This window comes from Elgaria multicarinata, chromosome 8 (assembly GCF_023053635.1).
Source record: "Elgaria multicarinata webbii isolate HBS135686 ecotype San Diego chromosome 8, rElgMul1.1.pri, whole genome shotgun sequence".
In the NCBI taxonomy this organism is placed as follows: domain Eukaryota; kingdom Metazoa; phylum Chordata; class Lepidosauria; order Squamata; family Anguidae; genus Elgaria; species Elgaria multicarinata.
In genome coordinates, this window is record NC_086178.1 from 53,141,556 (window position 1) to 53,156,271 (window position 14,716).

General features: G+C 38.1%; 1 protein-coding gene across 4 annotated transcripts in view; it reads left to right on the forward strand.

Moving 5' to 3' along the window:
* The window catches only part of DGKD (diacylglycerol kinase delta), an 81,966-nt gene that overhangs the window by 40,969 nt on the left and 26,281 nt on the right, over window positions 1–14,716 (forward strand). For all 4 annotated transcript variants that reach the window (XM_063132408.1, XM_063132405.1, XM_063132406.1 and 1 more), the window contains 7 exons: window positions 5,852–5,956; window positions 7,291–7,423; window positions 8,805–8,911; window positions 10,072–10,197; window positions 11,472–11,574; window positions 12,544–12,706; window positions 14,433–14,541. In XM_063132408.1, coding sequence (XP_062988478.1) covers window positions 5,852–5,956; window positions 7,291–7,423; window positions 8,805–8,911; window positions 10,072–10,197; window positions 11,472–11,574; window positions 12,544–12,706; window positions 14,433–14,541 — 846 coding nt within the window. The remainder of the gene's footprint in view (window positions 1–5,851; window positions 5,957–7,290; window positions 7,424–8,804; window positions 8,912–10,071; window positions 10,198–11,471; window positions 11,575–12,543; window positions 12,707–14,432; window positions 14,542–14,716) is intronic.

Sequence of the window (14,716 nt, forward strand, 5' to 3'; positions counted from 1 at the left end):
CAGATTCATTTAGACCACCTCTATCTTGTGGTATGTGTCTGCGTATTTCAAGCTAATCTAAACCCCAGCTAGTGTATCCTTAACGTTATTTTTCTGTCTCTTGTGGTCACTGGAACATCTATTTTGATAAAAGGACATTTTACTGGGTGTTTGGCCAAAGCCATCGTTTCAGTCTTGAGAGCTTTCAGGGTAGCTGGGAAATGTTGGGAAAGACCTGGAGACAGCAATGGGTAAGAATTCCTTTTGATCAAAACATAGTGAGGGAATTTCATCTTAAACTTCTGTCTCTACTAGAAAATGAAGGACGTAAAAAACAATTGCTTCAATGGTAACAAATAGAGAAAACTTGAAGCATAAGGCTTCACTTAATGTTTTGGAATGAAGAAAGCTGTTTTAATGTGGTTTAATTCTAGTTTAAATTCTAGTATGCGTGGTTGTAACAGTGCTTTGGTGAAGAATGTGCTTAAGTAAAATGAGCTATTCCTTGTTTTTACGCGTTGTTTCCCAGCTTACCTAACTCTTACATTTATTTTAATATAAGAATAGTTCTATCAAAAGCACTGTTGAACAGCTTAGTACTATGAGACAACAGTCAGCCAAAGGAGAGATGAGAAAATCAGATTATTAGTAAATACATTTATTGAGATTGATTCTTCTCTGAGGCCGGGTGACAGTGTTCACAAACTGCTAGTCTTATTTTGGAGGTGCACCATCTAGAGAGAGAGAAAACACTTTGTCCAAGGTAGGGGCAGGTAGTCCACTGGCTGGCTGATGCTGGATTCCAACTGGCTACTGGCCCTTCCTGATTTAAACGCAGCTCTGAGAACATAGTGGGTCTCCCTTGCACCTGACCTCATTAGAGTACCACCCCTTGCAAAGGCTCAGGGAGGCCCAGATGTTTCTGTCTGTGTGCACATGAAGTGTCAGCCCACGTACACATATTTTGAAATGGGTGACTGGGGAAGAAGAGAACAAGTAGCTTTCTGGACCAGTTCAACCCAGCTGGAGGGGCTTTTGACAGTAGTGATGGCAGTGGTGACAGCAGCAGCTGGGCAGGCTCGTGGGTAGTTTTTCACCAGCAGCCTTGTCTCTAATTGGAGTGATGGGCTGGATGGGGCAGCAGGCGAGAACAAGGAGGCCAACAAATAGAGAATGAGCTCTTTGTGGGGCATGGTGACAAAGAGGGGAGCTTTGATGGCTTGACAACTGTGCAATGGCAAAGCAAAAGTGCAGCAGACCTGGCAGAATGAGCCTCTACAGTGAGCTTGTTTCATGTCTGTGTCTGTATGGCTGTCTGAGAGAGAGGGACTGAATCTGAGTGTCTATCATGGTGTATGGGTGGGTGTATATAACAGAGAGATTCTTTGTTTTGTAATCCCACAAAGCTTGATTTAATAATTTAAACAAGTCCAGTCAGATCAACTATGTTCACTACAATAACTGATACGGGGGGTGGGGGGAATCTTAAGAAAATGTCAAGCATCAAGTCAGTATAAAAAATCCAAGTATAACTAACCTTGAAAGCAATCATTTTCAAGTCATACAGACAGATCATATTCATTCAAATTTTGAAATCTGTTTAATAACATCTGAACACAATTGTTACAAAGTATGCATGCTACAATTCATCATCTTTAATATGAATTCATTACGAATTCTCTCTTTCTCTTCTTTGCCTTTTTCTTGGCCAAAAACATTCTCTGATGAAACTTGAGTTTAGTTTAGATCCCATTTTATCCAGAGGATTTCTGATACTTTAGCCTGGGTTTCCCTAGTATTTCAGAGGCTTATTGGAGGAGTTACATTTTCCATAGGGGAATAAGCGATGGATGATTCATGAATATGTACTGAAAATGATTAATTTAAGTTTGTATATTCTGTTACAGCTGCTGCTGAAGACATGAATCAAAATATATTTAGAAGTTTTTATAGGACTGAACTGATCTTTAAGACTGAATGGACTGTTTGTTGACTTTAAATCTATTGCTTCTAGGACTGGGTATATTGGGAGTGTTCCTACTAACTCCCTAATTAAATGTGCCCCTAAATGCATTGTTGCCCATCGTGTCAGATTTTTTTTGTTCATCTGAGGGGTGAAACTGTGGTCCTTTCGGTGTAGTTAAACTATAGTTCCCATGCTGATGGAAGTTGGAGTCCAGCAACTTTTGGAGGTTTCCCCACCCCTAGTTTATGAATACTATGTCAGGGGGATTTTATCAGAACCCTATTGCATGGACAGAGGAGGTATTACCCTCCAATACACCAGCTGTAATCTCTACGAAATATCTGCTCCCTGTGCTGCAATTAATGATTAAAAAAAAAAAGATTCCACTGGTGTCAGTGGTGGTGGGGCAGTTAAATAGCAGTGTGGGGGTAGTTAAACCACTAATCCCTGTGTGCTCAGGTCCCGCTAAAAAATAAATTACTTACTATTAAATAAACAAACAAAAAAACCTTGATGTGATTGGCAGTGTCATATTTAGCATCATTGCTAGGACCTGACTTGATAGGTTGCATTTAAAATTAATAGTTTCCATATGGGTTATTATAATAGGTATTATGATATGATTGCTTCATTAAATCCTTATTGTGAATTTATTCTTCATAATCTTTGTGTCTGTATGTTTTCCATGACTGTCTGTGTGTTGTCTGTTGTAAAGGGGACTAATCCCTGTCATAGTATTCTTTATCTGTAAAACATGAAAACATTTTCTAGAATTTATTATATATTTTTAATCCTTTGGTAATATGCATGTGTGTGATTAGGCTTGTCCCCTGTGACATGGCTCAGGTTCTTAAGCTATCTGTTCTGTATACCCATTTTGTTCCTACTTTCTGGTTGTAGCACAGTGATGTTGTGCTCTGTGCAGGCCTCATGGTATATGATATGTGGATCATATTGTTTGATGGCCAGACCTGCCAGAAACCAGTTGGCTCTGTCCAAATCATTCTTCTTATAGCCTCCCATTAATAGCTCTAGAAGAAACAATTCCTGATTTAATTCAATTTGAGCAAAAGCGCCATCTGTTTTTTGCTCTACATCTAAGTTGGTGCTGTAAACCCACAAAAATTTATCACAGCTGCTGAAAATTCCAAGATAAATCACACAATCTTTTTTTTTTAAAGGAATACTTGCATATTGCTAAACATTTTTGCAAAATCATTTCTGCACGGCAGATTCTAAAATGTTAGAGATCAGGCAACAGTAAAATCTTTGGTGTGTTGTTATAAATAAAATGCTGTTTAAAAATGTAAATGAGAAAAAAAAATCTGTTTAATAACCATGGCCAGTGCCTGCCCATGTTTTAATAACTTATCTCTCAGTCTCAGCATTCCTCACCTATAAAATGGTAGTTGTAATTAATTGCCTGTGGCTATGTTTTGTGTAGCTCTCCTGGTGCATTTTCAGGTTTTGATAATAGATTTGTCCTTGAATAGGCAGATAACCTCAACATATGGCTCATAAGGCATGAAACTGTTGCTACCCCCTAGTTGCCTTTTTGTCACTGGCTGTTGCTGGTGGATTCTGGGGCTCTGTTGTGTGTTTTTTAAAAAACAAATCTGCTAACCACTTATTTAATTTATTACATCCAACCATTACATAATAATACTACTTAGGAATATAGGAAGCAACTTTATACTGGGTCAGACCATTGGTCCATCTAATCCAGTGTTGTCAACACTGACTGGCAGTGGCTCTCCAGGGTTTCAGACAGAATTCTTTCCTATCCCTACCTGGAGATGCTGGGTATTAAACCCAGGCTTTCTCTGGTTTGTAATTAATTGTAGTTATGCTACTCCATCTTACTCTTTGTATTACTTTGTACTGTTATTGTAATTGGAATTGTTTTTAATAATGTATTTTGAATGTGATTTTAATATATATATTTAAATTGCTTTGGGATTATATTATATTAAGCAATACATGTATCACTAATAAATACATGTTAAATAATTAATCTAATTGTGGGATGTAAGATCCTCTTGTGTTTGCCACCTTAAGACTGAATCTGCAAAACAAGGACTTAACCCCTTTTTAATTTTTTGCAATTTGAAACCTCCCATATTATGATTATAACATGGCCCTAATTAAGGTATTATACTGGCCCAGAGAATCTTGGTGATAATTTCATGGTAATACAAATTACCATGGTCTACAGGAAATTAGCTTAATCCACAGGAAATAATTAGATATGTTTTTCTTTGTTGTTTTTCAGTTTAAATATATTTTAGCTGAAAATGGAATAGACTCTTTCCTAAAGTAATTGCAAGCCTGTTCCATTGTCAGCACTGTTCCAGCTTCAGCACTTAAACTATATAAAACCACCACTGAGAATTTGCCATTCCTATATAAGGAAGAAAAGGCCGCATTTAATATTTTAAAGTATTGACATAAATTTCTGAGCAAGGTATGACTGCTGCGAACTATAAAACCTAGATCCCTAGAGAAAGTACACAAGATATATTTCATGAACTTCTTGAAGTATTTGTTTGGTTGTTTGATGACTGGTCATTTATCTACTCAGACCCTTGTGTTTTTCATTGTTTTCCTTTATATGAGAACAAAAGGTCATGGTGGCATTATTGGTGGGTAAATTTAGAACAAATCAAAGGAAATGCTGCTTCACCTAGTATATGTGTCTCTCCAGCTCCTCATTCATGTTTATCACCCAAAGGCATTAAAAAAGCATTTGGTGTAAAAGTAAAAGTTCCCAGTCTGATTTGAAAGAATTGATTGTGCATTGTATCGACTGCATTAACATAAGGTAAAAAAACAGAGAATGCTATATAGAGAATGCTATGGTGGTAATTTAGAAAAAATAGCACAAAGTTAAGATCAGCATAGTGACCATACATTGTTACACAAAATGGTTTTGAATTGAAAGTTCTGTAGACATAGGATATAGCCTTCAAAATAATAATAAAATTACCTATTAAACTGTATACCTCAGTAAGGTATAGTAAAAATATAATGGCCTTGAATGGGGATGTTCCCTCCCAGCTGCATTAAAACATAAATCCAGCCAGTCCAATGGGATTATTGCTATGCACATGAAGATGGCCATCTTGATGCACATTGGCATCCACATTTGTTGTGTAGATGTGAAATCTTTGTACTATGCATGAATCTCCCTTTCTGTATTGAATTGATTATATATTTTATTAAGGTTTATTTTCAACCTGTTGTTAGAGTTTTTAACATTCAAGTCGTTTGGTCCAATTTCCTATGTTGACTGGGTCCATGAAACACAGGTGTGCAACCTGCATTGTTTTAGAAACTTAAAGAGAGGTTGAGTCTGCAGCATCCCTGGAGAAGTTGCTTAATTATTCAGCTGCTTATGGAGTTAGGGACTTTTTTCCTATTGCATAAAAATCCTAAGTGGACTCATTCAGTACTCCTAGCCTCCATAAGCCGCATATGTGCATCAGTGCACATAGAATCGTGATATGTATATGCATGTGTGGTGGAAAACTCTATAACACACATAGATGATGTGAACTCCCCCTTCTCAATCATCGAAATGCAAACAAAGAAAAAGAGCTTTGTCTATTACAGCAGGGCAACCTGGATGTGCATAATAATGGCGGTGGTTTGGAGAATATCATACCGCTGCACTAGAGTATGGCTAGAACTTCTATAGCAGTAAAATACAAATCGGGTAGGGGAGGGTTATATTTTCCTTCCTTTTTTGCAAGAAATGCAATTGTTCCATAGCAGACTTTCTCTGGGTTCTCCTGATGAAGTATCCTGACTTCAGAAACTTAAGTCATAATAACACAGACATTCTTTGTCATTTTCATCGTCTCCTAGCATCTCTGCCACTTATACACGATTTTTTTTACCTTGCAGGTTATTACTCCATGTCGGAAGCTCATCTTGTGTGCTGATAACAGAAAAGAAATGGAAGACTGGATTGCAGCACTGAAGACTGTACAGAATCGTGAACATTTTGAGGTAATCTAATAAGTTATACCCCAACCTACAGCACATTTACTGCCTGCAGTTCATATATGCTGTTTTTTCAGCAGTAGGTATTCTGTGAGGTCACTGGCATCAAAACATGTGTATAAGCAGTATAAATATAAAGTGATTGCTCTATAGCACAGAGGCCTTCCAACCTTGTTATTGTGAGTCATCCAAGATAAGAAAAAATAGTTAAACTTTTGCATAAATGAGTAAGACTACACAAATTATTAACTCTAATTTTGTACAAGAGTGCTTCAATAAAGTAGAAGGGCTGTGATTAGTATAGTTACTCAAGTACTATTTTTATTTCAGAAGACATCTCTTATGTAGTTTTGCAGATAGGAAACTGCAATGACTCCTGCTTTCTGGTCATGCCTCAGTGGGCTACTTTGCTGAGGGAATGAAAAGAATTACACAACAGACAGACATATATAGATGTGTCTGTGTGTGTCTGTGTATAACAGTAGACACACTTTAAATGATCAGAAGATAAAAATGCAATGAAAAGTCACAGAGTTTAAAATGCTAACAGAGCAATCCTATGGCAACAGGAAGAAAACCAGGACTTCCTAAGCTCTGCTGCCCCCTCCCCTGCTTTTGTTGGTGCTGTAAACTGTGCTGAGAAGGGTGGGTGGATGGTCTTATTCTGCAACAAGAAGTTGACTAGGTAAGATGTGGGAACCCTTTCAGCCCAAGGGCTGAATTCCATTTCAGAGAAGCTCTTGGGGGTTTCATTAAACCGGTGGGTGGGGGCAAAGGGAGTAGGGCCAAAAAATACCAGTATATTGAAGTGTAAAGCTCTTACTACCAGTAACTAAGAAGATTTGTAATGTTTTAGGATGGTGAAAAAACTGCATAAAAAGCCAGGAAACCACCAAACGATCAATAATTGAAGGATAGGGGTAGGACATGGGGAAGGAAGTAGATTGGGAGCCCTGTATTAGATTTTTGCACTCTTCTAACTCTGCTGAAACAAACAATTTTTACTCTTAGTGCTCATGGGGGAACTCTCTCAGCATCTGTATTGCTTACAACTGGCAAATTTATCAATCAGGCCAAATTCAAGCTGATTGTACTCTAGTGCTCAAAGCAAAAATGCTCAGTGAGCTTTTATTCACATTTCATTCCATGCTGTTCTCTCAATTCATTGTTCATTTCCCTCCTATTTATCTCACAGCGCAACATTCTTGTTCTTTCTGTTCTTCTGTGACAGATATCACTCATGACTCATAAAGATGATTTTTTAAAACTTCTATATTATATTTATTTTAATGTCCCATTGGAATGTCATTTTAGCTTTTCTGTCTTGAATTTTTTCCCAGTCTACCCAGTACAGTATGGACCATTTCTCAGGGATGCATAACTGGTACGCCTGTTCACATGCTCGACCAACTTATTGTAATGTATGTCGGGAGGCACTTTCTGGGGTCACATCCCATGGACTCTCTTGTGAAGGTAATAACCTTTTATGATAATCTTCTTGGGATATAAAGATATTAGTCTTGCAAAAAGGCATCAGTGAGACCCTAACTACATTAACTAATAGCCATTCAAAATAGTTGCAACGTATAAACCTGAAATGTTTTATGTCAGATCTTGCAAATGAATAGTCCCTGGTTCCAAATAAATAAATCCTGTTTACAAATACAAATTGAAGAATGAGGGAATGTCTTATTTATTATTGTTATTTGATTGTATTTTTGAAACATGGTTGAAGGATGGTATATATGTTTTAAAGTAAATAAATGTGGAGGTAGATCCTTAAAGAGTTGTAAATGGTATGGAAAGAGACATATCTCTAAAGTCCGGAATGCCATTTTGGCATATTTGAGAAATATACCTATTGTGAAAGAAGTTTTTTTTCCCCCTGTAGCTAATTTATTACCATTGCAATACCCTATAGAACTACTAGATTGCTTTGGAATATTTTTAGTAAAATATGCCTGCTTCAAATAAAAAATCATTTGAGTGTGTGTATGAGATGTTTCCTGGGAATTATAATAATATTTTTAGAATAATTGGCTTGTATTGAGAATAGGCTTAAAATTATTTACAAAGATTAAAACATTTATTTTATTTTATTTTATTTATTTATTTATTACATTTCTATACCGCCCAATAGCTGGAGCTCTCTGGGCGGTTCACAAAAATTAAAACCATTCAAAGTATAAAACAACAGTATAAAATCATAATATAAAATACAATATAAAAGCTCAAGCAGATAAAAACAGCAGCAATGCAAAATTACAAATTTAAAACATCAAGTTAAAATTTATTTATAGACTGTTAAAATGCTGGGAGAATAAAAAAAGGTCTTCACCTGGAGACTAAAAGCTTATAATGTAGGTGCCAAGCGAACCTCCTTAGGGAGCTCATTCCACAGCCGGGGTGCCATAGCAGAGAAGGCCCTCCTCCTGGTAGCCACCTGCCTCACTTCCTAAACATTGAATATTTAAGAAAATAGATATACAAAATTTAAAACTCAAAACAGATATTGTACAAAGACAATATCCATTTAAATGGATATTGATCTGGGGTCAGTTAGAAAGCTCAACATGCACTGTTAAATGCCTGGGAGAAGAAAAAAAGTCTTGACATGGAAACCGAAAAGATAACAATGTTGGCACCAAGCGAGCTTTAACTTTAACAGTTAAAGATGTGCTTTAACTGTCTTTTTAGATTAGATTGGTCAAATTGATGATGCTAAAACCAGAGAAAACTAGTTTTTTTAAACTCTGGATTGTATTTAGGCTAAAATGAGTTCTCTTTTCTCAGCTCATTATTTGTGCTATGCTAAGAAACATTTATTTCTTCCCACCTCCCCTTTTTTTCCTAGTGTGCAAATTTAAAGCCCATAAGCGGTGTGCTGTCCGGGCAACAAATAACTGCAAATGGACAACACTAGCATCTATTGGAAAGGATATCATTGAGGATGAAGATGGGGTAGGTACAAGACCATTTCTCATGTGGGGAGGCTAGCAGGAATATAGAAGGCATGTTGCATATGCTCTTCTTCTGCTAAGATCCTCTTGAGATATCAGGGAGCAACATCTATACCTACTTCTAGAGCATGGGAGGTGCTCTAGAAGTCCAGTAAACTGGAAATCTTAAAAGCAAAGAACTCCACAAAATCACTTTGAGTGGAACTACTAAGCCCAAAAAGTAATACAATACTTGGGGATATGCTATTGACCACGTGGCCAGAACTCTTGGGTAATCTAAAATGGGGAAAGCTATCAGGCCAGCAATAAAAAGAGAAGATGTAATAATAGGTGACTTTAATTACCCTGTATGTTCAGGTTATCATTCAGACAAATGGTTATGCATTAGAATAGTTTATCATGGAGACAACTAGAATCTGGTGACAGATGTAATCAAATCACTCAGGATCAGTGACTGCAATACTATAAAATTCAGCACATAAGTTAATGGAAAGTGTCCCAGAAATGCATAGGGTTGAGGGAGAAGCAGTTAAACTGCAGAATGGGGAAGATAAAAAAAACAAAATGCCTCTTGATTCTTACCATCTCCAAACCACAGCACAAGTCAGAGAAGACCTCTGCACCTGTCTTTTGAACTCTCTGGTAGGCACATAGCTCAGTGGAAGGTCCTAGGCTCGATCCTCGTCTCCTCCAGGTAGGGAGAGGACGGAATCCTGCCTTAAACCATGGAAAGCCATTGCTGCCACTCAGTGTCGACCATACTGGGCTTGATGGACCAATGGTCTGATTCAATATAAGGCAGCTTTCAGTGTTCACAGGGGGCTTGGGAGAGAGGTGGGTGTTTCTGTTGTTTGTGGATTTGGATAAAAAAAAACTGGGAGAGTCTTCTTCTCCATGCTCATGGAAGAGGAAATGTGCTGTTGAGTGTCCTTCTTGCCAAAGGGCCTGCAATGTGAACTGATGATTCAATTTGTGGAAGCCTTCCTGAAAGCATCTGGTTGTCCACTGTTAGAAACAGGATGCTGGACTTGTGAATGATATAAAATCAAATTATTTCTGTATTTAAGATGTTAGAGGATGATGCCTTTGCTAATTAAAACTTACATTTTCGTGATTCTCAGAGTGGTAAAGACACTGATTTCTTTTTTGCTTGGTTTGTAGATTTCAATGCCTCACCAGTGGCTTGAAGGAAACCTACCTGTGAGTGCCAAATGTATGGTGTGTGACAAAACATGTGGCAGTGTCCTGCGTTTGCAAGACTGGCGCTGTCTCTGGTGCAAAGCCATGGTAAGTTGTGCAGTCATGCTGCACCACTGATACATTTGACTCTCGTTTGCTTTATTGTGCATTTATATTCTGAGAATGCCACCTAGATGAGGGGAAAGTTTTTTAGCCTGCTTTTACCATTCTTCTAAGTGGCCATGAGAAAGTGGACAAGCAAAGTAAAATGCATAGTCATCTGTAGATGCTTCTCTGAAGTTTGGAAGGCTATCCACTGACTCTATGATGGATGGATTTGTCCTAAGTGGCAATCTGCCATGGTGTTACCACAGCAACAGAAGGAAATTTCACTTGAGTTGAATAAATGGAATAAGGTAAATGGAATACCAGATGGCTTGCTTACTGGTCCTTTGCCACAAACTAAAGGTCACATCTGAAAGCAATAATAAATGTATATTGGATCTTTCAGATGCAGGATTTGAGACCTAAATATAGGCTGCTCTTACATCCTGGGAATTGCATATTAACTGGCTCTTTTATTTTGGCAAGGCCTCTCTCTTGACAGTCAAGTACAATAGCACTGAATTACTTTGGATGTATCATTGGTTTTTAAGTGCAAATCCTAAAGCTAATGAATTTCTTGGTGTGAGTATTACAAAAGCAAACAAAAAGAAAGACATTTAAGATATACAGACAAACCATTTTGTATCCAACTGTAATGTTTCACATTATTTAAAGGAAACAATATGGCATATTGCAAAACTTTTTAAAATCTTTTATCTTGGGAAAGATTAAAGGCTGTTTTTCTATGCGTATCATTTTTAGTACTGTTGTCATTATTTAATCTCACTCATGGCAGAATTTATTCCTTCAATTTTTTTTCTAATTTGTTTCTAATATAACAAACTTACTCTTTGTCAATCCTCCCTTGATTTATGTCAGTCTTCTTTCTGAATCAAGTTTGCAAGGGCTTAAAAAGTGAACTGATTTTATCTTCCATTGAGTTAGGTAGAGCCAGGGTTTATGAAACCATTTTTATCCTTTGCTGAGGACCCTGGTTAGTAACAAATGCAACAAGGCTAGGAGCTGGTTCAGACATAGCAATACAGACATAATAAACTAAGGTTTATTATGCCTGGAACGAGTATTGTGGCTGCAAGTTCCCACCTCACCTCTTCCCTTGTGGGCCAGCTTTGGGATTAGAATTGTGATCTATTTATTTCTTGTTCCTTTCTTTGAATTTCTTGATCTTTCAAATAGCTGAATAGAAAGAAAACATGTATGCTGCTAATTAAAGTGAGGTCTGGAGAAATTTAGCTGGTATAATTTTATTATTCTAGGTACATACCTCATGTAGAGACTTGTTACCAACCAAATGCCCCCTTGGCCTTTGTAAAGTATCCGTCATTCCTCCCACAGCTCTCAACAGCATCGATTCAGATGGTAAGTATTAGGCAATGCTTCTCAGTGTTGCCTTAAAAGTTTGGCTCCTGAATGGTTTGCTTGATTGGCAGTGTTGGCATAACTCAAACAAATCTACTTCTCATAAGACAAGCACCATTAACCGTCCTCTTCCTTCTTCCATCTTCCTTCCTTCCTTCCTTCCCTCCTTCCTTCCTTCCTTCCTTCCTTTCATTCTCTCTCTCTTTCCCTTTTCTCTTCTTGCTCATTCTCTTTTTTTCATACGTGAGGACAAGGGACTGATGTGCAAATTTGCAGAGATCAAACACTTAAGGATACAATAATAGTTATAAACTTATTTTCTTCTGGGTAGTTTTGTAGAACTCAAAATCGATCGATCAGATCGATTCTCAAACATTTATTAACCAATGTACTAATAGTGAATGCATTATCTGAATATAGATCATTATGTAGCCAAAGCAGCACCATCTACGCACAAGCAGGAGGCATCAGCAGACTTGGGGGAACCCCAAGGTTTGCAGAAGTACAAAACAGCTTTAGAGGGGGGGAAAGCCCTGAGTGGGAGAACAAAAATAGCCCAGTGAGGACCGAGCATGCTCAGTGGGCATAAAATGTTGATTGGCTATTGTGAGGGAGACCAGAAAATCATAGGTGGAGATGGAGAAGGGAATGGAGTATCCTGAACGGGGGCATAGCTGGCTGGCTGGAACTGTGAGCAAGAGCACTCAATGCTGTAACATTTTATTGCAGGTCCCCCTTGAATTTTATTATCTTATATTTAAACCTAAGTAATTCTAAAATAAAAGTCAGAATTAAGTGCTATTTTATGAATACTTTATCTTTTAGAACAGGTACATTTTGATAGAATATTGAAACTATCATGTAGTTTCATGTAGAAAGCTGGCTAAATATAACTATTGTACTGTAGGCTGTTATCCATCCTATGGTAATACAGCTTAATCATCCTCTGTTCTTCCTCTTTCGATTCAGGTTTCTGGAAAGCCACTTGTCCCCCTTCTTGTACAAGCCCTTTGTTGGTCTTTGTCAACTCAAAAAGTGGAGACAACCAGGGTGTAAAATTCCTACGAAGATTCAAACAACTGCTAAATCCTGCACAGGTCTTTGATCTCATGAATGGAGGACCTCACCTCGGGTAAGAGATGTTGTTTTGCAAGAGATGTTCTGGTAAGAGATATCTGCAAATTGTAAGGAAAGGAAAGGAACCTCTCATGCAAGCACTGAGTCATTACTGACTCTTGGAGGGACGCCAGCTTTCACTGACGTTTTCTTGGCAGGCCTTATAGCGGGGTGGTTTGCCGTTGCCTTCCCCAGCGGTTATTACCTTTCCCCCAGCTAACTGGGTACTTATTTTACTGACCTCGGGAGGATGGAAGGCTGAGTCGACCTGAGCCGGCTGCCTGAGAACCAGCTTCCACTGGGATCGAACTCAGGCCATGGGGAGAGTTTCAGCTGCAGAAACTGCTGCTTTACCGCTCTGCGCCACACGAGGCAAATTGTAAAGCAACGCTTAAATCCTTTCAGTTTCTGGCCAATTCCTAACACAGCAGGTGGGCAGACTCATTGCGTTTTTGTGACTGATTTTTTGAACATTTGTCTTTCACTCTGATGTTGCACTTAGAAAATAAAGTGGCCCCAGACAGAAAGGATGGTCAATAAGTTTTTCAATATAGTGGCAGTATCAGGGAAAGGTGTGTATGTGTTACTTGAATGGGGTGGAGTAGAGAAATCTAGTATCTGCTGGATACTCTGAGCAAGACCACTGGTGAGAGATATAGGATGTATTTCTGCTCTGCAATGGGTAGTCTTTACACTTGAGGGGAGGGTTATATCCACATTGTCCTATATCCTGTATCCATGTTGTGTTGCCTTCATAAACCCATATTCCCTCACTGCTTTCAAAAAAAAGTTATGTTGCCATTCCCACTATGAGGATTCTAAATCTAGGGCAGCCTTCCTGAACCTGGTACCCTTCAGGTGTTTTTGGATTTCAACTCCCATCAGTCCCAGCCTGCATAGCCAATTGATCAGACATCCTGGGACTTGTAGTCCAAAACTTTTGGAGATCACCAAATTTGGGAAGGCTGGTCTAGGGACTCTTTCTTCACTTTGGATTGATGGGATTTCCTTGCAGCAAAGTTATATTAATCAATCAATCCCTTCATTACGGTCCGAGACCAGCACAACATTAATCCAGCAACAACAACCATACAAGTTATATTAAATATATTAAGTGTTGTAACTGATGTCTTATTCTTTCAATAAGAATGACCTAAAATTTTAAAAGTTGCCCTTTCAGAATATTTGCTATCTAGCTCAGTACTGTATATTCTACCTGGCAATGGCTTTCTGGAGACCCAGGAATAGATCTTTCATGTGATCTTTTACGTGGAGATATCAGGAATTGAACTTGGGATGTTCTGCATGCAAAGCTCATGCTCAGTCACTGAGCAACCACTAGCTCCATTCACGCTTACTAGAGGGATACTTATGCCCTCCTTTACAAAACTCCAAAGAATGTTTCATTCATTTGTTGACTTGTGTCCTGCTCTATGCAGTTCTGAAAACGTAGTATCTGCTTTTTTTAAAAAAAGATGGGAAATTGGCACATGGATGTGCTTTGTTATACAAAGACATATATTAGGTTAATTTGAAATCCAATTGAAGTTTTCATTATCTCTGTCCCAAGAAAACATAGAATAGGTTGTGTCCAATGTTAGTCTAAGAAATCCCATTCATTTCAGTGGCTCTACTCCAAGTAGGACTAACATTGGATACAGCCCAAGAGATTTAAATTGCTAAGCTCTCGTATTTTAATTATATACATGTTTAATGATAAATATGCCTTTTTTCCTGTGTAGTTTACGTTTATTCCAGAAATTCGACACCTTCCGAATTCTGGTGTGTGGTGGGGATGGAAGTGTTGGATGGGTTCTCTCTGAAATTGACAGCCTCAGTCTCCATAAACAGGTATCTTTCCATAGTGTTTTTTCTGCATATGGAATGGATAAAGGGCAAATAGGAGTCAGGACATATGACCAGCAATTTTGCCTAGAATAATAAATACCTAAGGCTGAAAGGTTACTTGGATTTCTCAACTCAGTATTCACCACCTATCATGTCTATGTGCATGGAGGGGAATGGT